Raw genomic sequence first — 24,322 nt, 5'->3', positions numbered from 1 at the left:
AGGCTGTGCGTAAACCCTGAGTCCCTGACTTATGCATCAGGCCAAGCGCGGCTTCTGGGGAGGCCCCGACCCCTGCGTGCCCTTGGTCTGGAAGCCAGCCCGGGAGAGGCGGCGGGCAGGTGAGGGTGGAGAGCGAGGTCCTCCGGCTGCTCCCCGAAGCACTACCCCCTCCCCCTTTTTCTTCGGCCCGGGCTCCCTCGCCCCTCTTTCTCCGCCTTTCCCGCGCTCCATCCTTTCCTCCTCCCTCCTTCGGCCCCCGCTCCGGCTCTCCCTTCCTCCCGCCGCTCCCCACCCCCTCCCTTTCGGGAGCTGGCGTCTCCCGGCGGCGCACGGAGCCTCCGGCCGCGCAGAGCGGGGCTCCCGGGGGTGGCGCGGCCCGCCGGGGGTCCGCCCCGCAGAAGGGGCCGCGCTCTGGGCCGGCGAGGGGGGAGCCCGGGCGTCCCGGGCCGGCCCCGCGGAGCCGCAGTGAGTAGGTGGGACCTCGCGGGGCCGGGCCGAGCCGGCGGGCTTTCGTGCTCCGGGGTGGCCGCGGGAGCGCCCGCGACTCCGGCCCCGACCTCGGCCCTGGAGCGCGCGCCGGGGAGGGGCCGGGCCGCGCGGCTCCGGGCTCCGGGCGGCCGCCTGCGCGGCCCGGGCGCCGAGCCACAGTGCCGCCAGCGCCGCGCCTGGCCGCTGCGGAGACCGCAGCCGGACCGCGGGGAGCCCCCGCGCACGCCCCGGGAGCGAGGGGTCTCCCCCGGAGAGCAGGCGGCGCCGTTGGCCGCCCAGACCCCGGGGGTCCCGCGCCCTCTGCGCGAGGCCCGGGCGCCGCGCCCTCTGCGCGGTCCGGTCTCCCGCACCCGGCGGCCCCGCGCGGCTCGCAGCCCCGTGGGCGGCGGGGGCCGCTCGGGGGGCGCCGAGGGGGCCGCCTCCGCCCTGCCCGGTGCGGCCGGCCCGCGCGCCGTGCTCGCGTCCCGGGCTCACCGCGAGCCTCTAGCTCCCCCCGCCGCCGCTTCTGGGCACGCAGAGTCCGCGCCGCGAAGCCCCGGGGTCACGGCCGCGGCGAAGCGGAAGGGCGGGTGGGGGTCGGGGGACACGCGGACGTCCACAGCGGCCAGCCCGGCCTCTGGGCCTCTCTGCCCTCGGGAGCAGGCGCCGAGGGGAGCGGCCGCAGCGTGGCCCGCGCCCTCTCCGGATCCCGGGCTCATACTTGCACGCCCTGACTTTGTGCCTCTCTGTTCTATGCAGGAAACGCTGTGGAAATCCACCCGGATCGAGACGCCCCTGCCTCGCGTGACCCTACCCCAGGAGAAGCGGCCGAGTTACCCGACATCGTGGTCAGCCGGAGCTGGGTCGGTGCTGGGTGCTGTGGCTGCAGGAATTCAGCGCCTAGGAGGGCTCCTGTGCAAGGAGAGAGACAGAGATGCAACATTTTAAAAGTTTCACAAAGCATCCAGCTGCACCCAGGTTCCTGGAGCAGGAGACAAACAGAATTAATGTTTTATACCTTCGGGTATAGGTTTGAGTTTTTTCCCCCTCATGCCAAGTATTTAAAACCTCTAGAAACCCATGATTTGACAATCAATGATTGCGCGATACTTTCAATTTGAATATTCAAAGGCTTAACAAAATGGACTATCTTCTGCAGAAATCCTGCACACAGGCACCCCACAGACAGTCCAGAGAAACAGGGAGTGAGACCCCTTTGGGGCCCGGGCCTTGCTTTTATTGTATTTTAAGCGTTTTGCCCACCTTTCCACAGACAGAGCAGGAGTCCTCCAAGATGCTCTGTATTTCTGCCTCAAAGGCAGCTCCAAGGAGCCGGAGTGACTTGGGCTGCCCTTCATGACCCCCTGAGCCAGGCTGGCCGGCCAGACAGATCCCCCCGTCCCCAGTCTCCGTTTTAAGGGAAAATCTCAGGTTTTGGGGAGCGAGCATGGCAGACAGTAGGTTCAGCATGGGAAGGAGTCACGTGGGCCCCGGGTTGCAAGGCAGAGGCCGGGCTGAGGCCTCAGCTCTCTGTGCCTCATCCCCTTCCCGCCTGCCTGGCCTCGCACTGCCTGCCCCCACTTCCGTCCGCCTGTCTCCTCTTTCTCTGACTTGAGCCGCCCCTGCCCTGTTCGCTGCAGGAGTTTGCATTGAGAAACGAGATGGGTCCTGCCCGTTTTAGCTGACAGGACAGGCATTTGGGTTCAGGCCTTCACGCTCGGGCGAGGGGCGGGCGAGGCCTGCACTCGGCATGCGGGGCCGCTGGGTCCAGGCCCAGGCCCCTCACAAATGACGGAACTGTGCTTGAGTTGTGTTCTCCAAGCGCTTGCTCTGACTCTTCCGGGTGATTTGGAAGCTCGAGAAGACGGGAGTGGTCCAGGGAGGGAGGCAGTGGCGGGCCAGACCCTCTTCCAGCCCCTGAGGGAAGGGGGCAGCACCAGATGACAGAGAAGCGGGATGGGGTTCCGTGAGGCCAGGTCAGGCGGGGGGTTACGGGCCTTTGTTCCCTGAGTTCTGTGAAATGCCTCAGAGTAGAGTTGAGCCCCATAGGCTGCCAGAAAGTAGTCCGAATTCCCTTGAGCGTGTCCAGTGCAGGGTAGAATATACATGCAGAGGGGAGAATGGGGGTCCCTTGGGCGACAAGACACCAGAGCTGCTCAGAAGGGGAGCGGGGCTGGGAGCACCTGAGATGTGACCTGGCAGCGGAGGGCAGCGTGGGCTGTGTGCGTCCCCAGCCCAGCTGGAACCTCTCAGCTCCTGGAGCCTCTTTCGACAGAGGCCTCTGCGTCTGTGCCCTGGGTGTCCCTGACGGGCGTCAGGCTGGAGACTCGTGAGGAGGGGAAGGACACTGGCGGCTCAGAGAGCCCCTTTGCTCACGCCTGCCCTGCCCCGTCTGGGCACCGCTCCTTCTAACGGAACTGAGAACAGAACTGGGAAAGTAGGGACGGTGGTGTCTTGTCCTCAGAGTTTCATCCATTACTTCTTCTCTCTTTCGTCTTCCTCCTTGTTTTCCACTTACTTTTTTTTTGTTTGCTTTTAAAAATATTCCTCTTTGTCTTTTGGACTTTCTATTTACTTCTTTTCCGAGTGTCCTTTTCTTTGTCTCGCTTCCTGTCACTGCTTTCTTCCATTTCTTGACTTGCATTGCTCTTCTTCCCCCGGCCCCCTGAGTGCCTCAGTTTCCCTCTGTTCTGGAGTCCTTTCTTATTTTTTCGGGCTTGCTCTCCCCGCTGACCTCTCCTTTTGTGTGGAGATGGACAGAGGTAGTCGGAGGTCACTGCGCTCCCTTGGCAAGGTCACTGAAGCCGATGCTGACGACTGGCCACGTGGTATTTGCACAGGGCAGGCGAGGGCGGGGGGCGGGGACAGCGAGAGATGAGGTCCTTGGGAGTCACAGGGTCGTTGGGACAGTGAAGAACTCTGTCCTTCCTTGAGAAGTCTCTGCCCGAACCATGGCAGCATTCTGGAGGCTTCTGTGTTGGCTTGGTGCAGGGGTATATGTGTTAGTGCTGTTGCTGGCGAGAAACTTCAAGAAAATTGGATTTCCTCAGGCCCGAGCCCTGTTTCGAGAAATAGGTCTCCCAGGTTTTACCCCAATATGAATGGAATTTTGTTTCCTTGCTGTTTCTGTAATTGCAAAAGCCCAGCACAGATATTTAATGTCCAAATATCATGCTTGTGGGTGCAAGGGAGTGTCCTTTCCAATGAGTCCTGTGACTCTTTCCCACGGATCTGCGTGTGTCATGAGTTCTGGAACAACCAGGTCTACCCCATGGAGTTGGACGGTCCTCACAGGAGACTTTTTTCAAGGAGTTGTCACTTACTGAGTGTTTATTGGATATCAGGCACCGTGTTGTACAGCGTCCCCACTCACAGATGAGGCTCAGAGGGGTAAGGAATATGCACAAGGTTATTGAGCACACAAATGGCAGGAATGGGTCTCAAACTTTGAGAAGTCTGAGGCTAAAGGTGTTGCTCTCACCTATCATTGTTGTCTTCCTGATCTTCGATAACAGGCTTTCAAAGCTTTTTGACTTCAACCCACAATAAGAAATTCATTTTACACGTTCACATACTATGCGGCAACATTTACACGTTTATTGAACTCCTCATGGAACAAAATACATGCGTGTGTAAGAGGCATTCTGACATTTTGTATCCCATCTTTTCCATTTCATTCTATGTATGAAAAATATATGTTGATTGGGAGTCGCTGAGATCATCTGTTGACCCACTGATGACTTGTGACCACAGGAGAGATACTACCTACGAGACACGCAAACACACTTGTCAGTGGTGTGCGTGTGAAGTATGTGGAGCTGGTTTACTGTCGGGGTGTGTGAGGGACACCCAGGACAGCATGCTGACTTGAAAGCATTCTGTAAGGACTGGGGATGCCAGAACCCTGAGGGAGAGACTGGCCGGCAGAGAGGGTGAGCTGCTCACTAAGCTACTTACAGTCTGAGCTTCTCAGACTAGGAACTCTTCCCTCTTGGGGGGGGTGGGGGTGGGGGGCATTGTCACCTCCAGGGTGTCTGCCCCGAAGTCCTGATAATTATTCTGGGGCTTTAATAAAAGACTGAAAAAAATGTTGTGAGCTTTCAACAGGCTTTAACAGGCTCGCCTCCTTAAAAATACAACACAGGCTCCTGAATTTTGGGTGTTGAAAGGGTCCCTTGAGGTGCCAAGAGGGACTTGGAGTCTTTCTCCAACATTCCTGCTGGTGATCATCCAGCCTCCGGCTCCCTCCGCTGCCTGGCTGAGCCCTTGGCCCGTGGTGGACGTGGGTTAAGGCAATGGGAACCCAGACTTTATAAGGGAGCTCCACTATTGGCCTGCTTTAAACACAATGATCATTGACTGAGCCAAAATCCAATGAGGTGTTAGTTGAGAACCAGCTATGTACCAGGAGTGGTATCCAGCACCAGGAGCACCAAGTCCTGGTTTCTGCTGTCAACTGCCTTGTAAATAACGTGGAATACCTATTCTCTCACTGTTTGTTTGGTTCATTCACTGATTCATTCTTCCAACAGCATATACTGAGTATGGGTATACATGATACTGAGATCATGACTTGAGCCGAAGTTGGACGCTTAACCTACTGAGCCACCCAGGCGCCCCTGCCCCAAGCCATTTCTTTTTGAAGCTTATTATCTGTAGTTTCTCTAGTTTTTCAGATCTCTGAGTCACTGAGCTGAGAAACCCTTTAGTTTGTCAGAGACCTTCTTAGAGTCGCTGAGCACTCAGAATAATGGGAATAGAATACATTTATTTTGAAAGTTTTAAATGGAACATTGAACTGAATTTCTTTGGCAGGCTTTTGTATGCAAATGACACTGGAGAGCATTACATTTTACCCCCAAAGTAGGAGATTTCATGAATATGAAAAGACTTTCAGTATAAGGAAGGAGGAATTTATTGCCTCCAAATTTGACTACAGCCTTAAAATTCTCTTTATTAATGCAAAGTTCTTTTGTCATTTTGTCTTTGGGACACTGTTACCAAACCTTGGGGAAAATATCAAGTTCCAAAAAACATGGTGGACATGAGTACTTCCTGGGTCCAGAGTGAGTGTCTCGTTCATGAACGACCAGGAAGACTTACAGAGGAGGTTGTTTAATGATTTGTGATAACTCAGTCACCTGCCATAGAACATATCCAAACTTTTAACTTTTCCTGAAGGGGCTTCTGTAGGGATCAAGCATTTGCTGGTTTATTCTTTAAATATAGAAAATATTATCAGACACTGCTTGAAAAGTTCACCTTTTACTTAAAACAGTTTCATTATGCCATACAAAAACATATAAAGATTACTGTGATAAAAGCCAATGAATATATTACCAAGGTTAAGAAATAAAACAGCTGAGTGATTTTTCATTTATGACTAAATTAATTTACTAAGCATTAAACTTTTGGATCATTCCACTCCAGGTATTTCATTAGGAAGAAGGTCAGTAGGGACATTGATCAGTTTTCCTAATGCAAAAGAGCCAATTCGTAGATGTTTCTTTCTCTATGTTTTCTTCCTTTTGGAACTTGTAAAGATTTTACACTGTCCTCCTTTTTCAGCTTATAAATGTTCTGACAATGATATTGCATATTGCAAATCCACACATCTTATTTATCAGAGTGTGAGAGTAGAGGACGCTTCTGTATCAAAGATCAAAGATAATATGGTATTGTCATTTACGGATAATTATAGAAAATTTTATTACTATTTATTTAGCCTTATCTTTAAGGATTCTGTTCCTTATCTATTTATCATATTTGTTTTAATCATACCAGAGAAAACACCCAATACTGAATAACTTTTATTTATAAGATTTCTTAGTAACATATTATACTGTGTCTACTACGTACATACTAAATGAATATATGAACGTTTTTTGTGTGCTGCATCAAAGTTCAGTTGTGTTCCTTTTTAGAGATATTTAAAAATACAAAGTCCGTCATCTTAAATATATTACCACTAATGCCCGGGATCCACTACTCCCATCAACATTTGCAGAGTATGGCTAATGTTAGATAAGAGACATGGGAGTGTTTTCTAATACATCAGTCTCAGGGAATTGCCACCCGTAGTGTCAGGATCTAAAGACTCATTTTTGTGGTATTATTGTAGTTCTGTCTAACGAAGATTTTACTGAGCAGCTACAACATACCGGGCACTAAGCCAGACGCATTGCTGGGCCACTTGTGAGTCCTCTATGTGATGTGTCTAGTCAGAGAATCACTCGTTAGCTAGAGTGAACGATTTTGCATTTAAGCTCTCTAGAGCAGTGGTTAGTGAATAGGATCTGTACAGGCACGCTCTGATGTTTTGATGAGGAAGGATACTTGAGACAATGTAATGATGGAACCTAAACAAAGTATGATTTTGGTGTGTGGTTGGTGGAATCACTATAATGTAATGTGACTTAAGCCTTGGATCAATCTACAGTTATTTCAGTTTTTTAAGCATTACTGACGTTTTATTTCTTGTGAATGTACCGTTTAGATTTACATATTAAAAAATGGGTCAGGGGCGCCTGGGTGGCTCAGTTGGTTAAGCGTCTGACGCTTGATTTCGGCTCAGGTCATGATCTCATAGTTTGTGGGATCCGGCCCCATGTCGGGCCTGGTGCTGACAGCACAGAACCTACTTGGCATTCTCTCTCTTTCTGCCCCTCCCCCACTTATGCACACACACTCTCTCTCAAAAATAAATAACTATTTTTAAAAAAAGAAAACACGATCACAAAGATACTAGTTACACACACATATGTGTGGGTACATCTGTATGCATGTAAATGTATATTTTATTATTGAGATTAGGAATTCTTTTCCTTTTGTGGAATTTCTTGTAAAGAGCTCTAATACTTCAGAGAACTGGAGTATTTCCTCCCCTACCACAACAGTGCCGTCATATTCTATTATTAAGTGAGCTGTCACAAGTCACAATGCTCCTTTAAAAGCATTTATTAAATAAACCAGGTAGGGCCGCCTGGGTGGCTCAGTCGGTGAAGAGTCCGACTTGGGCTCAGGTCAAGATCTCACGGTTCATGGATTTGAGACCCATATTGGGCTCTGTGCTGACAGCTCAGAGCCCGGAGCCTGTTCAGATTCTGTGTCTCCCTCTCTCTGCCCCTCCCCCAATCACACCCTGTGTGTGTGTGTGTGTGTGTCAAAAATAAATAAACATTAAAAAAATTAAATAAACTAAGTAAAGATGTGGTTTTCTTTCGTTCTGGGGTTTGTATAACATTGTGGGAGGAACACAAACACTGACTACATACCGTAAGGTCTGTGACTGGTGGTTTGGGGAGAACTGTGCACATTGCAGTTTCTGCAAGGCCACATTTGCTTTCCGCTTCTTCTTGACATTATTATCTAGCCAGCTGTCTTCGGTAACTTGAACTTGCCATCACCATCTCTGCCTACCTTAAGCCTTAAAGGACCTAAAAGAGACAGTGTTTTGAACCCGAGTTCTTTAATTTTCTCTGCTTTCCCCAGGAAAGTTATGAGTCTGAGGATAGCAGGTTTAAAGAAGGAGAGGGTGAGGATGGTGTGCATTTTTTTTTTCCTGACACTGGCCTTGTGCATTATTATGAGAAGGTGCAGGAAGTCCCTGGCGTGCAGCAGGAAATGGAGAGTACTTGGGAACAGGGAAATAGGATTAGTTTCCATGTCATAATTTCGTAGCATGGTTTCACTTTTTAAAAAAATTGTTTCACTTTTTAACAAAGTATCTCAAAATCCCGGAATAAACCAGAACCAAACTGAAATACATGTAATAATATAGAAACACTTTGTCAAGTGAAATAGAATTCCTAAAAATCATCTACCACTTGGAATTATTAGCACCCTCCCCACAGCCCCGTCCCCCTTGGACTGGATAGCAAACGTGGATACTTTGGCACAGTATGGGCCTGTGTAGGTCTCCTTTTTCGTAAATTAATTTTGTCAAACGCCATGATGCTTCAAGGAGAATGTAGAGTGCACTGCGCTCACCGCGTTTATCCCGGTCCGAGGTCTGGTTATGGAGCTCTACTTAGCCGACAGCCAGTGCACCCTGAGGTTGTGACGAGATGATCATAACACAGGAGAAGATAAAACTACGGGGAAGGAGCACGTCTACCATTCAGCATTAACAATGAGACAAAAGCTAAAGTGATGTGCACACATATTTTTATACAACTACTATTGTATTGTGTGCCTCTTAGTAACAATGGTGAGCAGCAGTTGACTTTAATTATTATGAAATCTATACAACCAATTTAGAAAAGTGGCTTTTGAGACCCTTGTGAAGACCCCTACATCTATAGAGAGGCCAGATCCCTTCTTTCTGATGCAGGGGCCTGGATGATGGCGGGCTCTGCTAAAGATCCCAGGACCAGGACTGAGGTCTCAAATCTCACCGGACTGAAGAAGGAGCAGCTCTCTGGGTGCCTGGGTGGCTCAGTCGCTTGAGCGTCTGACTCTTGATTTCGGCTCAGATCATGATCTCACGGCTCAGGGAATCAAGCCCCGCATCGGGCTCTGCACTGTCGCAGAGCTTGTTTGGGATTCTCTCTCTACCTCTCTTTCTGCCCCTTCCCTGCTCACTGGCTTGCACATGCTCTCTCTCCCTCTCTTCTCTCTGCCCCTCCCCCTGCTTGTAAGTATACACTCTCTCTTTCAAAATAAATAAGTAAACATTAAGAAAAGAAGAGAGAGCAGCTCTCCTGTGCACAGCGGAAGTTGCCCCACTGCACTGAAGAGCTAACGTTGAGGGGAGTGAAGATCAGGCTGTGACAAGTGGTGGTGAGAGGGGAGAATTAGGGCAGGGGACCCGGGAGAGGGCAGCCCAGCGGCTGGGGGCCCACCAGTGCTCCTTCCTGGCTTGCTCCTGCAGGGCTGCGCTCCCAGGAGGGAGCTGAGGGGGGCGAGGCAGAGGAAGGCTCCCCATCCAGGCATTTCTGCGGGCACTCCATAAACTGGGAGCATGCTTGCTTAGCTGGAAAATACCCTTGAAGGCACAGAGGAGGAGTATCAGTTAGTCTCTTCTACGTGTGAATTAATGCCCTTGTTTGGTTTTTCTGGACTCCTACCTAGATGCGGTAGAGCACGGGACACCGTAACAGAGGATGTGATGGAAACTCTATTAGGTGACTTTAGGCAACCAGGTGGAAAATGAGGGCAACGGGGCCCCAGGAGATGGAGGGAAAGGGCACTGGGTCAAGAGGGACCAGAGGGGTCAGGAAAGTGTGGTAAGGGAATGAAAAAGGAAGGCGGCAGGAAAGCAGTAGAAAGAGTGTGGGTATGACCTGGGGGCCTCGACTCATGCTTTGCAAAGTCAGAGGGCATGCAAGGCCTCCGTGACGGGCTTCGTGAACTGCACTGGCAGAGGAATCTACTTTCTCATGTAAGTCAAACTTACATGAGACGGATGGAGGCTTCAGATGTCCGTGTCTTCATTTACCCACAGCAAGAGCTACACAGTTCTGACCAATGAGCCGCCAGCAAGGTCTCTCCTCAAATGGGGGACGCGTGGAATGCTACTGGTGCACATGTGACAATCTGTCCCCCGAAGCCTCGTTGCTTCTTGGTATTCTGCGGTCTGTCGTTCCTTACCGACAGCCTGGTCCTGCTCTCATCATTTTCTTAGTTTATTCTTACTTGATCACAGAACACCCATTTCACCAATCCACTCTGATAACCGTACGTTTTTCCATCAGGGAAACAATGTGTAGCTTAATTAAGGCTACTATGGATCAAAGAAAGTTTTGGGCCTTTTTTTTTTTTTTTTTTGGATTAGACTTGTTTTTTGACATATCAGGCCTTAGGGCAGAGTCAAAGCTAGGTACTTATGAAGGCACAGCCTCCTGACCTCATCCAATTTTAACCACAATAAAGCATTTAGATGTGGTGCCATATTTGCTACTCATCCTTTTCAAGTCACTAAGGAGAGACACATATATAATACTTTACTCTTTAGAAATCACATGGTATAAAATGAGTTTCGTTTCACACGCCCTAATCTACATTATAACCTATGCTCTCTCTCTTACAATAGGACCCACATAGCTCATCACCACAAAAAACTGCACAGGAGAATCAATGTATTTCATGATCTGCATAAACTTTTTAATGTAACTTAAGGAAACTATGAGCGCTAAACACGACAGTTTGAAGATAACAGGAATTCAGAATGTACTGCGTTACTAAAGTTCCAAAAAGACACGACTCCCTGGTGTCTCACTAGAATTCGGTCCCTGACGTCCCGAATTAACGCACGTTGCGTTTTATGGGACTGTGGCAGGGAGGGTTACAAGTGAATCCCGAGGCCCGTTGACAAAGGCAGCATGACATGGCCTGCTCTGAATGAACAGCGACCACACTGCAAACAGCCCGTGAAATGCAGACCCCACCTCAGAGAAAGACCCAGCCAAGTCCTCTGGCGCTCCCTTCAGTAAGCTCTGCGACCCTCATATGCCCCCCAGGCCAAGCTCCCATCTTCCTTGGCCCACGGAGAAGGGTCCTGGAGGGCGGGGGTGTCGGCCGCCTCCTCCGGGGTGAGGGGCACCACCTTGTGTGGTAGGTCGTTGGACACGGTCATGAAAGGGGTGAAGGGATACGGGGGTGGGGTGGGGTACCCTGGCACGTGGTAAAGATCCTCCAGCGAGTGCAGGGAGTAGGACTGAGGCCCCACTAGCGGGGGGCCCCAGCTGCAGCTCCTGTGCTGAGCGCTGGTCCCGGACTCCAGCTGGGAGAGGCATCCCGTGCTGGGCGGCAAGGGCTGCAGCGAGTCGGCGGGCACCGGGTCTGCCTGGCCGAGACCGTCGGGCACCGTTTGCTCCCATGAGTCCCTCTGAGGAGAACGGAAAGGTCACGGGGGTTAGTTGTTAGATGATACTCTGCGTGGGCAGATTTCCTCGCCAACACTGGCTGCGGTCAGACCCCGGCTTCCAGAGGGGACGGGGTGTCCCCTGTCTGCCGTTCAGGCCTCCTTACCAGGCCTCTGTTCCCTCTGGTGTCCGACACCAGCGATGAGAGTCTTACTTCCTTTCTTACTCGAGAATTAGATTCTCTGTATTCATGACAATTCCTTTCCCCAGAAAGCACCACTTAATGAGTGAAATGAGAGAATAAAACGAACATTTATACAGCATTTTACCAATTACGATGTACTATGTCGTGCATTCTTTTCGAGCTTCACCTTCACCACACCAGGGGTCCTAGAATGCCCTTTCCACAGTGGGGACAGCGGCTCTGGCCGCTCCTGGGAGGAATAGGTGTCTAAACTACATGCTGGGCTTCTGCCCTCAGTGAGCCAAGAGGCAGAACTTCCAGAAGCTTGGAGCTGGAAAGAGTTGTGTTCAGTTCGTGGCTGTGCCACTTACTACCTGCCTCACTCCAAGTACCTCACTTTGCTCACCTGTAAAATGGGGCCTTAAGAACTGTATCCTGAGTTGTTGCAAGTATGAAAGGAACAGAGGCACACAGGAGTTCTGGCTGGAGGAGGTAACTCCACAATGTTAATTCCCACCCCCTTTTATCTAAAATCCCATCTTTAGAGATTCATTCCTTTGTAGTTGAAGAATTGAAGGCTTTATAGTTTTCTAAAAGATGGGTGTTGGTATTCTTCAGATCTTTCTGAACTGGCCTCTTTGATAGGACTGAGGGAGAACATGATTCTATGGGGCAGAAATACCTGGGAAAGGGGCAGGGGACTGGGAGGGAAGGAGACACCTTGATGGCAGAGTGGAGCCTAGTCCCTTGGGAGGAGTCACTTCAGCACTCTTTCCTCCATGGGAGGTGGGGTGTCTGGCAAAATCAGCTGAGTCCTAAGAAAATGGACGTCAACCTGCCTTATAGCCGTCCCCTCCCAAGACCCTAGACAGATACACCCTGTGGCGGTCACTGTGTGTGTGGATTTTGAGGAGGGGCCCCTCGGAGTGTATCCTGGGAAAGCAGCCTCAGGGGCGAGCAGTGCAAGCCAGACCTGACTTCCACATGGTTGCCAAGGGCAACGACCGGGCCGATGCCGCGTGAGCCCAGGCCTCACCTCACTCCCCCCAAACGGGAGACCCCTGCATACTCACAAGCACGAAGGGCGTGGGGTCCCCGGGAAAGGGCGGGGGCAGGAGTGGCTGCAGGGGCGAGGCGCTGAACAGAGAGCCGGTGCTGGGGGTCAGGCCCGGCGGGGGCCGGTGGTCGGCGTAGGGCTCCGGGAAGTAGGAATCCAGGAGGGCCGGGTGGCTCTGCCCCGCGGGGGACTCACAGGGAAAGGGCTTTGCGGGGCTCGCGGTGCAGACGTCGTTTGCAAACTGTTTCGTGTTGTGGAAGTCTGAGTCGGAGAGGAAAGATCTTCTGACACCATAGTAACCTGACATTACCGGTGAGCCTGTTGCCAAAGGAAAAACAAACTGGGAAGACCAGACATAACTGTTGCAGCTGAGACCCTACACGTGGGAAACGGTCTTTTGTTTTTTTAATTCAAATTTTTATTTAAATTGTAGCTGGTTAACACACCCTGCAATATTGGTTTCAGGAGTAGAATTCAGTGATTCATCACTTACATACAACACCCAGGGCTCATATATAAGTGCCTTCCCCTCCCCCCCCTTTTTTTAAAGTTTATTTATTTTTTTTCCTTAAATAGTTTATTGCCAGGTTGGTTTCCATATAACACCCAGTGCTCATCCCAACAAGTGCCCTCCCTCATGCCCATCACCCTCCTTCCCCCTCCCCCACACCCCTTCAGCCCTCAGTTTGTTCTCAGCATTCAAGAATCTCTCATGGTTTGCCTTAGTTTATTTATTTTATGAGAGGGAGAGAGGGGGCATGAGCTGGGAAGGGACAGAGAGAGAGGGAGAGATAGAATCCCAAGCAGGCTCTTTGCTGTCAGCACAGAGCCCACTGTGGGGCTCAATCTCACAAACATTAAGATCCTGACCTGAGTTGAAATCAAGAGTCAGATACTTAAACACCTAAGCCACCAGGGTGTCCCACAAATGCCCTCCTTAATGCCCATCGCCCGTCTAGCCCACCTCCCACCCATCTGCCTCCATCAACCCTCAGTTTGTTCTCTATCGTCAAGAGTCTCTCACAGTTTGTTTCCATTTCTGCACCACCCCCCCCTGCCCGCCATACGTTCATCTGCTTTGGGGAAACAGTCTTCCTAATGTGTGCCCAACACCAAGGCGGCTAACATTTAAATAGAGAACTGTCTTGAAAAGCCTTAAATGCTGCTGCATTGCCTCTCTTAACTGATCCAGCCCAAAGAACTAATATGTTTAAAATTCATTTGGCCTTCGGAGAGGAGTTCATTTGAGATGGTGCAGTAACTTCTCATTCAGTCACTCCAAGGGCATTTACTGTGCACTTCCTGTGTTGCGGTTACCGTGCTAGGAAAACTTCGGGCTTAAGGAGACAAGGAAAGGAATCCCTTGACATTTACATTTTATCAATGAAGGGTCTTTTTTTTTTACAGCTTCTGAGTTCTGGCCCCATATACACAGCACTGTGAACAACAGGCCGCTCCTGGGTGTGTTCTCTGAGATGCAGCATTTCTAGATAGGGGGATAGGATAACCCCACTCAGAGTCAGAGGCAGGTTGTCTGCTGCTTCTACTTCTTTGTGGACTGACCTTTTATCAGGTGTCTCATACCTAGCAGGCGTCAAGAAAGGGCTTCCTTGCTTTGGGATGATGGAGCTTCTATGCCACCAAGTCAGAAAGAGGACTGCAAAAAACTGTGTTTTCTGGCTCTGACGAGTCTGGTGTTATTTGCTGCCCCCTTGTGTCCATGCCGAGTCCCTGACTCAGCTCACCTAGGCCCTGGGCGAGTTTGGGAAGGGAATACCTCCCACAGAAAATTTCCCCTGGTTTCACCAGGGGAAGGTGGTGAAGCTGAGAAGAGTCTCATTTAGGACAAGGCCAGTGAAATTGTCCCATAAGGGAAGCGAGGTGTTTGGTAAAGACTTTCAGACCCAGTGGCTCCGTTGTAGCAGGAAACACATTAATATTTAGAACATGTTCAGGGAGGTAAGACTCCAGCTCTGTATGACTGACAGCTTAATTATTCCAGCTGGTGGTGGATGTGGTCTAATTAGCTAAGATCTACACACTGAGGTGACAAAAGGGCTGAATTGGGAAGAGAGGCAGGTGCTTGTCTTATCTTCTCCTAACCAGAGTGGGAGCTCTGTCCCCGCCCACGCTGTCCCCGCCCACTCTGCCTCTCCTCCACGAGAGAGACCATTCCCCTGGGTTATCATGACACAGTCATCCATTACTCCACCTACATAGCACTTTGGCCCTCCACACGGGCTGTGGCAACTTTATATTATGCTCACTTCTCCCTCAGCTGAGTTACAACCCTCTTTCTAATCCACCCGCCAGCTCCATGGGGGCAGGACTCATGTCTTCTACTTTGCTGTAAATCCAGTAGTATATAGGTGTATAGTGTGTTCAACAATTATATGTAAATTTATTCATTCGGAGGAAATCAAAATTCCCTATAGAAACTGACAGCAAATTCTACTCCTTCTACTGTCATCTGAAATGCTTTAGCCCCAGACTTCTTATGTGCTCATGAAAGCTGCAGTCAGGGGTTTTATCATAAACATACTCCACAGGAAAAAAAATCTGTGCAAGTGAAAATTAATATCAATAAAGAAAATTCTGTTTCATGCCATGAATATGTATCCACGGGAGTGATTAAAGCTGAGAGGAGAATGAAGAGTGTGTAAACAAGTCTTCTAGGAGCTTAGGATCTCATGTCTATACTCCCGATTTCCAAATAAAATGAACCATGCAGGAAAAAAAAATCCCCTGCATATATTTTTCTCCCTAAAAAGAGGAGGAATAATTCTAGAAAGTACCAGAAGCTGCAAAAATGTCCTTCTATAGGAGGGAGCAGATGTGGCCAGATTCCAGGGATGATAAATATGTTTGGGAAACACAACATATAGACATGCAGATATGTGGGATCTCCTATTGCTCTTTTTCCTTTTCTTATCCAGCTGTGAAGCTTCCTAAAATTATTGAGAAAGCCTTTGCCACTTCTGAGTTCAGGCTCTGAAAGGAGTGTGTGTCTGTGTGTGCACGCGTGCACACGCCTATGACAGTCCCCAACATCTTTACTAAATCAGAATGGCCCTTTCCCATCCCACAGGAGCACTGAAGGAGACTTATGTATTGAAATGAATACCAAATGCTTAACTAAGCGCCTGACTATAGAGAGCACCCAGTAAATGGTAGTTCCTCCATCTCCCCCCCTCTGCCCCCCCCCCCCATCTCTCTCTTTCTGTTTCAAAGCAGGCGCATAATCTATCAGATCACGGTGCCAGAATTTTACATGTTTTAAAATTGTATCCAGGGCCTAACTGCTATTGCTTTTACTCACTAAGCTTCTGCTGGGCAAGGGATAGAAAGGCTGCCTTCAAAACAGAATGAATTCTGAATTCAGGAATGACTAAATTAGGTCTGTCTTCACTGATTTTATATTTTAAAAATAACCTGTTTGCAAAAGTAAGATTTTGAAGGTGCTGTACGGCAGTTCTAAAAGAATGGAAACCCCTATGCCTGAATTAAACTCAAAAGGGAATGAATTCGCTGCTCCTTGAACTTAAGTACTTACCCGGCATCTGGGCAAATGGAGGCTGGGGGCTGCTGACTCCACTCTGGAAGGCAAAGAGAGTGCAAGCGTTTTCTCTTGTTCCAATTTCAAATTAAAAAAAAATTAGGGATACATTTTACAAGCTTTATATTCTGATATTAAGAAACATTATTTGGGGACTAGACTTAGAGGGCAACCTAGGTTAAGAATTCAAGTATCAGAGGGATGCCTGGGTGGCTCAGTCGGTTAAGCTTCTGACCTTCAACTCAGGTCATGGTCTCATGGTTCGTGGGTTTGAGTGCCGCGCTGGGCTCTGTGCTGACAGCTCAGAGCCTGAAGCTGCTTCAGATTCTGTCTTCCTCTCTCTCTTCCTCTCTCTCTTCCTCTCTCTCTGCCCCTCCCCTGGTTGTGCCCTGCCTCTCTCTCTCTAAAAAATGAATAAACATTACAAAAGAATTAAAAAGAAAAGAATTCAAGTATCAGAGAACAAAGTTTTATGAGGACAGAGGAAAACCAAAGTTAAGATTCTGGTAAACATGCCAAAAAGCACAGGCTAGATGAAATGGCATCATTTGTAGTTCATTCTTTTTTACTGTTTGTGGTAAAATCGAGTATATACCATGTGATTTTTATACACACATGCACATGCTTGGCATTTGGCTTCAGCATTGAGTGGTCACTGTTCTCCCATCTGCCTTCATGTAGAATCAAAACTCCAGCAAGAATAGGGACCTTGACTGTGGCTTGTGCTCCGTGCCCAGAACAGAATGTGGTTCATAGTAGACACAACAAAAATGTGTAGAATAAAGCTACAGCCCTCAAAGAGCCCATGATCTAGTGATCATGGGAGGTTGGGGGATGCTGTCTGTTGAATTATGTCCCCCCAAAAGATGTATGGAAGTCCTAACCCCGGTACCTGTGAATGTGACCTTATTTGCAAATAGGATCTTTGAGGATATAACTAGTTGAATTAAGATGAGGTCATACTGAAAGAGGGCAGGCTCTAAATCCAATGTGACTGGTGTCCTAATGAAAAGAGGAGAGAGAAACACAGAGACACAGACACAGAGGGAGGAAGTCGACGTGAAGACAGAGGTGGAGTTGGAGTGACGCAATGTCAGGCTAAGGACCCCCGGGGACCGTGGGCCAGCAGCCACCAGGGGCTGGAAGATGTAGGGAGGTGCGCTTCCCTAGATCCTTCAGAGGAAGTCTGGCCCTGCCGATGCCTTGATTTGAGACTTCTGGTCTCAGAACTGACAGACAGTACCTTTCTGGCATTTTAAGTCACTCCATTTGTAGTTAATCTGTTACTACAGCCCTGGGAAGCTAACAGAGAGAATGACCAAGAAACAGACAATTCGGTGGAGTGTGAGAAGTGGCGTGGTGGGGGAAAGGTGGAGTGAGGGGGGCACAAAGGCTGGCATTAGGGATGGGGTGGGCAGGTGATACCCAAGCCGACCTCTGAAGGAAGGGTATCCAGGGGTACAGAGTCTTAAAATATGCAATTGTGAATTCTGGCTCCACGAGGCCCAGCAACCAAGTAATGTAGGAAAAAAATAGCTGTTGTAAAAGTTAAGAGTCCTCAACATCTAGTTCTTTGATCTGAGTTCTTGACCTTGACGCTCACAGTGCTCGAGACCCTCAAAAGTTGGAAGAGATTTTATGGAGAGCCTCCCGCAAGCCCCCACCCAATGCCAAGGTCCTGTCTGTATCATTAACACTGGGTGCATTTAGCTCCTAGGGCTGGAGAACCCAACACCCTCTCAGAAAGGCCACTTCTTCTCTGGACACCTCTGACTGTCTCAAAGCAGGCGGAAAAGAATCATTTTCTTATTTCTCATGCTTTTGTTCCGTATACAGTAAGTTTAACCCCTTCTTCCATACGTGGCCCTTCAAATATGTGGAGACAACCCATCATTTCCCAAGTGTCTTAATCAGTTTGAGCTAACGTGTTGGATACGACGGGCTGGGTGGCTTATCCAGGAAACGTTTCTCCCAGATTCAGAGGCTGGAAGGGTGCCCACGCGGTCAGGTTCTTGGTGGGGGGGACCCTCTTCCTGGTTGGTCTGCACATGGCCTGCTTCTTGCTGTATCATCATGTGGCAGAAAGAGAGATCATCTCTCTCCGGTATCTCTTCTGTGAGGGCACTAATCCCAATCGCAAGGGCTCTACCCTCACAGCCTAATTAGCTCCCAAAGGCCCATTTCCAAACACTATCACATGGGGGGTTAGGGCTTTAACACAGAAATTCTGAGCAGACATAGCACCAAAGTGGAGCTCAATCTCGTCCAAGCAAAACTATTCTCCAACCACGCAGAAGTAGCACAAGTTATTGGAGCAAAGAAGACTCTGCACCCAGAGTTTGAATCCCAGCTCTGCCTCTTATTAGCTGTGTGATCTTGGGTACGTGAAGATTAAATTGTATCATACGTGCCAGGCACTTAGACTAGCTCCTGGCATAGGGTGAGCAGGAATGAGTGCTAGTTACGTTGTGCTTATCACTCGCATGCGTTTCTATGCCCCTTCAAATCTCTGACAAGTTCCTCTAAATGTGTATTGATTTATGTGTCTTCCTGTTGAATAAGTGAACACTTCGAAGTGGCAGAAGGGAGCCATGGGCAGGCTGGGGCAGGGGTGCCCACATCTTACACGGGAAGGAAGGGAAGCCGTGATTACGCATAGAAGCACTTGTGTTTGGCACATTTTCCCATGTTGCCGGGGCCCATCTCACCCTGAGGTTCCCGCCAACTGCCAGGTGTCTGGCTGGGTGCTTCCTCCAAGGTGTGCACCAACGCCTATGACCTCCGGCTTCTGCCTCACCTGCTTCTGGGGGTCCTGAACGCTGCCCCTGGTGGGGGGTGTCTGGTTCCTCTGCTCCCACCTTCTCACCCTGCCTGCTCCCCTAACAGCTCTGGCCAAGTCTCACAGAAGACGCCCGCACAGGCCCGATCTGATGGCCGAGTGTCAGCACCCTCTGCTGCCCTCACACGGCTCTGCCTCCAGCCTCTTCCCCAGGGCGTGGAGGAGGCCCCGTCTACGCTGACACAGTTTTTGACACTTCTGCTGGGAAAGCCTTCCTGTCATTCTCCGGTGCCACCAGGCAGTCCCTGGGATCTCCCCACTCTCCTCCTCCCGCCCTGGCCCCCCATCCCTGCGGAACTGCGGCGCTCTGCCCTCCCCCAACCCGCACTCCGTGCCCGAAGTCCCTGCAGCAGTTTCCCAATTACGGGTCTTGTCGATTTTATTTATGGTTGGATGAAAAGAAGCCTCTTGCGTTCATTTCTCCTACACAAATTTGCCTTCTACCTGCTGTGGAAATTACAACTGTGTTTCCATTGTTTACGGTTACTGGTAACATTTTACCTGGTGTATTTAACAAAGACGACGAACAATACCCCAAAACTCCCACGGATGAGGTCCTCGGAGCATCAGCTCCCACTAGGCCTCTCCTAATGTGTGTGGGGATGCTATTTCCCGGCATTTTACCTTGTTTCCTTATATTACAGCTTCCCAAATTAGACACCATAATTATCATCATTTTTTTAAAAAGTTATTTGGAGAGAGAGCAAGAGAGAGATAGAGAGTGTGAGCAAGGGAGAGACAGAGAGAGGGAGAGAAAGGATCCCAAGCAGGCTCCGAGATGTCAGTGCAGAGCCCTACTTGGGGCTCGATTCCTGATGGTGAGATCATGACCTGAGCTGAAATCAAGAGTTGACACTTAACCAACTGAGCCACCCAAGCACCCCATCATCATTTGACTAGGTAAATCTGTATTCGATTTTTTTATGTGTTCACTATTTTCTTTGCTTACTCTTCCTCCAGACTATTTTTTTAGGATTCATTTTCCTCTTTCTGAGGCACCTGATAGAGCCTGTTTGAGAGTCTCTCTCCCTCTCTCCCTGCCCCTCCCCCACACTTGCTCTCTCTCTCTCTCTCTCTCTCTCAAAAAAAAAGTAATCCTTCAGAAAATTCCTTTCCTGTAGGTGATGTTGGTGGTAAAATGTCTCAGTTTTTATTTATCTGAAAATATAATTTTTTTCTCTTGTACTTAAAAGATAATATTGAAAAGGTTCACAGTCATAACTTTATAGTACTTCCCTTGTCTGCACTTCAAAGATGTCACCCCATTGTCTTTCCATGATTCCACAGCTTCCATGATCGCTGTGGACCTTATAGTTATTCTTTAGGCAAATTTTCTTTCCTTTCTGCCTTTTAAAAGAAATTATTATGGAAGTAGAGTTGAATACATGTTACGTTAGCTTCAGGTGTACAACTCTAGGGCTCTGTCAATTCTACACATCACTCAGTGCTTACCCATGGTAAGTGTAGGCACCCTCTGTCATCGTACAATGTTACTATAATATTGTCGACTATGTTTCCTGTGTTGTACTTTTCATCCCTCCAACATTTATTTTATAATTGGAAGTTTGTATCTCTTAATCCCCTTCACCTGTTTCACCCATCTCCCCACAATGGCAACCACCAGTTTGTTCTCTGTATCTAAGAGTCTGTTTTTACTCACTTAGCATTGTACCCCCAGCTCCATCCATGTTGTTGCAAATGGCAAAATTCTATTCTCTTTTATGGCTGAGCAATATTCACTCGTGTATATATATATATCACATCTTTTAAAAAATTTTTAATGTTTAATTATTCTTAGAGAGAGAGAGGGAGGGAGGTGCAGAGAGAGAGAAGGAGACACAGAATTGGAAGCAGGCTCCAGGCTCCAAGCTGTGAGCACAGAGCCTGATGGAAGGCTCGAACTCATAAACTGTGAGATGATGACCTGAGCCAAAGCCACCCAGGCGCCCTTATACCACATCTTTAACCACTCATCTACTGAAGGACACTTGGGATGTTTCCAGAAGTTGGCTATTGTAAATAATGCTGCAATAAACATAAGGGTACATACATCTCTTTGAATTAGTGTTTTTGTTTTCTTTGGGTAAATACCCAGTTATGGAATTACTGGATCATATTTTTAGCTCTATTTTTAATTTTTTGAGGAAGCTCCAACTGTCTTCCACAGTGGCTACACCAGCTTGCATTCCCACTAGTGGTGCACGAGGATTCCTTTTTTCTCTACATCCCCCCAACAATTGTTTCTTGTGCTTTTGATTGCAGCCATTCTGACAGGTGTGAGGTGATATCTCATTGTGGTTTTGATTTGCATTTCCCTGATGATGAGTGATGTTAAGCGTCTTTTCATGTGTCTATTGGCCATCTGGATGTCTTCTTTGGAAAAAAAATCTATTTAGGTATTCTGCCAATTTTAAAGTCTCTGCTTTTTAATATACTCCTTTTCTCTTCAAATTTCTTCAAATTAACCTCATTTTAACTCTGGAAAACTTTCAACCCTCCTCTCTTTAAAATATTGCCTTGTCTATATCATCCCCATTCTTTCCTTCTGGGGCTCCGTTAAAATGTTTGTTAAACTTTTTAACTTCATCTTCTATACCCCAAACCTCCCATTATACTCTCTATATCCATGAATTTCTGTTCTATATTTTGGTATAAATTGCTATAGACTTCTTCAGAAATACATCTAGTTCACTAATTCTTTCTTCAATCATAGTTAATTTGTTGTTTTACTAATATATTGAATTTTATTTTTATTTATTTATATATTTATTTACTTTTAAAGTTTATTTATTTTGAGAGATACAGAGACAGTGTGAGTGGGGGAGGGGCACAGAGAGGGAGAGAGAGAATCTCAAGCAGGATCCATACTGTCAGCACAGAGCCCGATGTGGGACTCGAACCCACGAAGCTGTGAATCATGACTTGAGCCAGAACCAAGAGACAGACACTCAACCAATGGAGCCACCCAGATGCCTCCTCATACATTACATTTTAAACGTCAATGAATCCATATTTTTTCATTTCTATAAGTTCCATATGATTTTTAAAAAATCTGTTTGGTGGGGGGCGCCTGGGTGGCTCAGTCGGTTGAGCGTCCGACTTTCGCTTAGGTCATGATCTCACGGTTCGTGGGTTCGAGCCCCACGTCGGGCTCTGTGCTGACTGCCAGCTCAGAGCCTGGAGCCTGTTTCAGTCTGTGACTCCCTCTTTCTCTGACCCTCCCCTGCTCATGCTGTCTCTCTGTCTCTCTCCTAGAAATAAATAAGAAAAATATTTTTAAAAAAAATCTGTTTGGTGGTTTTTGATAGTCTCTAGTTGAATGTTGGCTAATTATTAAGTGACTGCATATTTTGTATTTGGGAATTCTAATACATAAACATTTTAGGCATTTGAATTTATTGTTTATTGTTTAGGTTGACTCTCACTCATAATGGTTTGCTTCCTTATGCGTTTGGCGATCTTTGATTGAAACTCATATCTGGTTAACCTTCATATGTGAAAATCTGGGGTTCTATTTTGAGACTATTTTCCTCCAGAAGATTTATGTTTCTATTTCTCGGCAGCCAGCTCCCTTCCAGGTTCCCCAGGTTAATCTTGGAGTCCCAAGTTCAGCTCCCCAACCTTGGCAACTGTTCAAGGATTCGAGGACCAGTCATCATCCATAAAGCTAATTTGGACACCAGTTCTCAAGGGAAGTTGGCTTTTTGGTGTGATCACCTTCACATCATTCAATGTCTTAATTTCTCATCAAACGGTTTCCCCAGCCTCCCATACCAACACTCCTGAACCCACTTCCCCCAGCCTTGGAGATTTCCCTTACTTCCTGCCAAGTCAACAAACACTTATTAAAATGTGATTGATGCAGGACCCAGTTTTGTTGTGGGTGAGATCTCCCCACCCCAAGACATTCTAGTCTGACCCAAACAACTGAATACCTAAATATTGACATTAGGTGTAGATACCTTTCTATTTTTACACAGCACAATATATTTTGTTTTCTCCCAATTTCCAAATTTTCTTGCAGAGATTTAAATTATAATAGAAGTAATTCATAAACCCATACTTGTCATTTCTTAGACAAACTGTTAAGCACGTACCCAGATGTGTTATATGTATTATCTCATTTAATTATCACCACAATCCCTAAAGGTTGTGGCAATATGATTCTCATCTCAATGATGAGGGAACTGATGAGCAGAGAAATAACCCAGGTTCCCAAGTAGGTAGAGCTGGTGGTGATGGTGGTGGATGGGCTCAAATAAGGACCTTTGGAATTTCAGACCCTATTTTTTAACTAATACACCATGCCGCCTTCCAAGCATTTTAATATCTCAAAAATAAAAATAGAAAAATTTCATACATTAGTTAATTATTTCTCCCTTCCTTCCTTCCTTCCTTCCTTCCTTCCTTCCTTCCTTCCTTCCTTCCTTCCTTCCTTTCTTTCTTTCCTTCCTTCCTTCCTTCCTTCCTTCCTTCCTCCCTCCCTCCCTCCTTCCTTCCTTCCTCCTTCCCTCCCTCCCTCCTTCCTTCTTCCTTCCTTCCTTCCTTCCTTCCTTCCTTCCTTCCTTCCTCCCTCCCTCCCTCCCTCCCTCCCTCCCTCCCTTCCTTTTCTTTCATATATAGGAAACTTAGGGACATCCAGAGAGAGCATGTAATTATATCAAAGCTCACAAAGAAGACTGGAGCTCTCCTGTCTGACACCTCTGTATATATATCGTTAGTCCTTCAGTGGATATACTGTTTTGGGGGGGGTCAGCCTTACTGAGGTGCAATTTACGTGTAATAAAGTTCCCAAATTTTAAACATACAGTTTGGTAAATTTTGACAGACTCCTGTGACCCACCACTATAATTTCCATCAAATTAATTATTTTATAGCTATAATGAATGCTGCCCTCTCTGGGTGGCCTGGGAAATATTTAAGGGGGTAAATATAAAAGGCAACGATAATGCACTATGTCAGCTTGCCTCACAGAACACAGAACTGAGTTCTAAAGGCCCTGTGTAGGGACTGTGAAGGATTTCCCTGGACAGATTTCCGGGCTGGCGCTTACTGCCCCGTCTCTTTCTCAGACTTCACAGGATGAGGAGGAACAACCTACAGTACACACCTTTGGTGTGTATCCTCGCTGTTATTGCACATGTGAAGGGAAGGCTCATATTCCTTTCTTCCTCATTCAAGATAGTATGTTCATATGGTTGCCTCTTATCATGTGAATTCTCCAGAAATAATATTGAAATTAATATTGAAGAGCCCATAACTTTGAACCAGGAGAGATGGTATATAATTTTTATTTTGCATACAGCAAACAACAGGACGTTACAAAGCCAGGTAGCCAAATTCAGAGGTTTACATTTGAATGAAATTTGCCAGCCTGCAACTTCCTGTAGCTAACACAGCAGCCTCCCAGCTG

The 24,322-nt window shown here is 47.9% G+C and overlaps 1 protein-coding gene across 1 annotated transcript in view; it reads right to left on the bottom strand.

Annotated features, from left to right (window-relative positions):
- Window positions 1–10,636: 10,636 nt before the first annotated feature.
- The window catches only part of CUNH11orf53 (chromosome unknown C11orf53 homolog), a 37,264-nt gene continuing 23,578 nt past the window's right edge, over window positions 10,637–24,322 (bottom strand). Inside the window, exons 3-5 of the mRNA XM_039229247.1 lie at window positions 16,068–16,110; window positions 12,531–12,832; window positions 10,637–11,296 (exon numbers count right to left, since the gene is read on the bottom strand). Coding sequence (XP_039085178.1) covers window positions 10,895–11,296; window positions 12,531–12,832; window positions 16,068–16,110 — 747 coding nt within the window. The 3' untranslated portion in view covers window positions 10,637–10,894. The remainder of the gene's footprint in view (window positions 11,297–12,530; window positions 12,833–16,067; window positions 16,111–24,322) is intronic.

Source organism: Hyaena hyaena, unplaced genomic scaffold, assembly GCF_003009895.1.
Source record: "Hyaena hyaena isolate Hyena2069 unplaced genomic scaffold, ASM300989v1 scaffold_36, whole genome shotgun sequence".
In the NCBI taxonomy this organism is placed as follows: domain Eukaryota; kingdom Metazoa; phylum Chordata; class Mammalia; order Carnivora; family Hyaenidae; genus Hyaena; species Hyaena hyaena.
The sequence above is the reverse complement of the archived record's forward strand: the minus strand, read 5'-3'. Positions and strand labels throughout refer to the sequence as shown.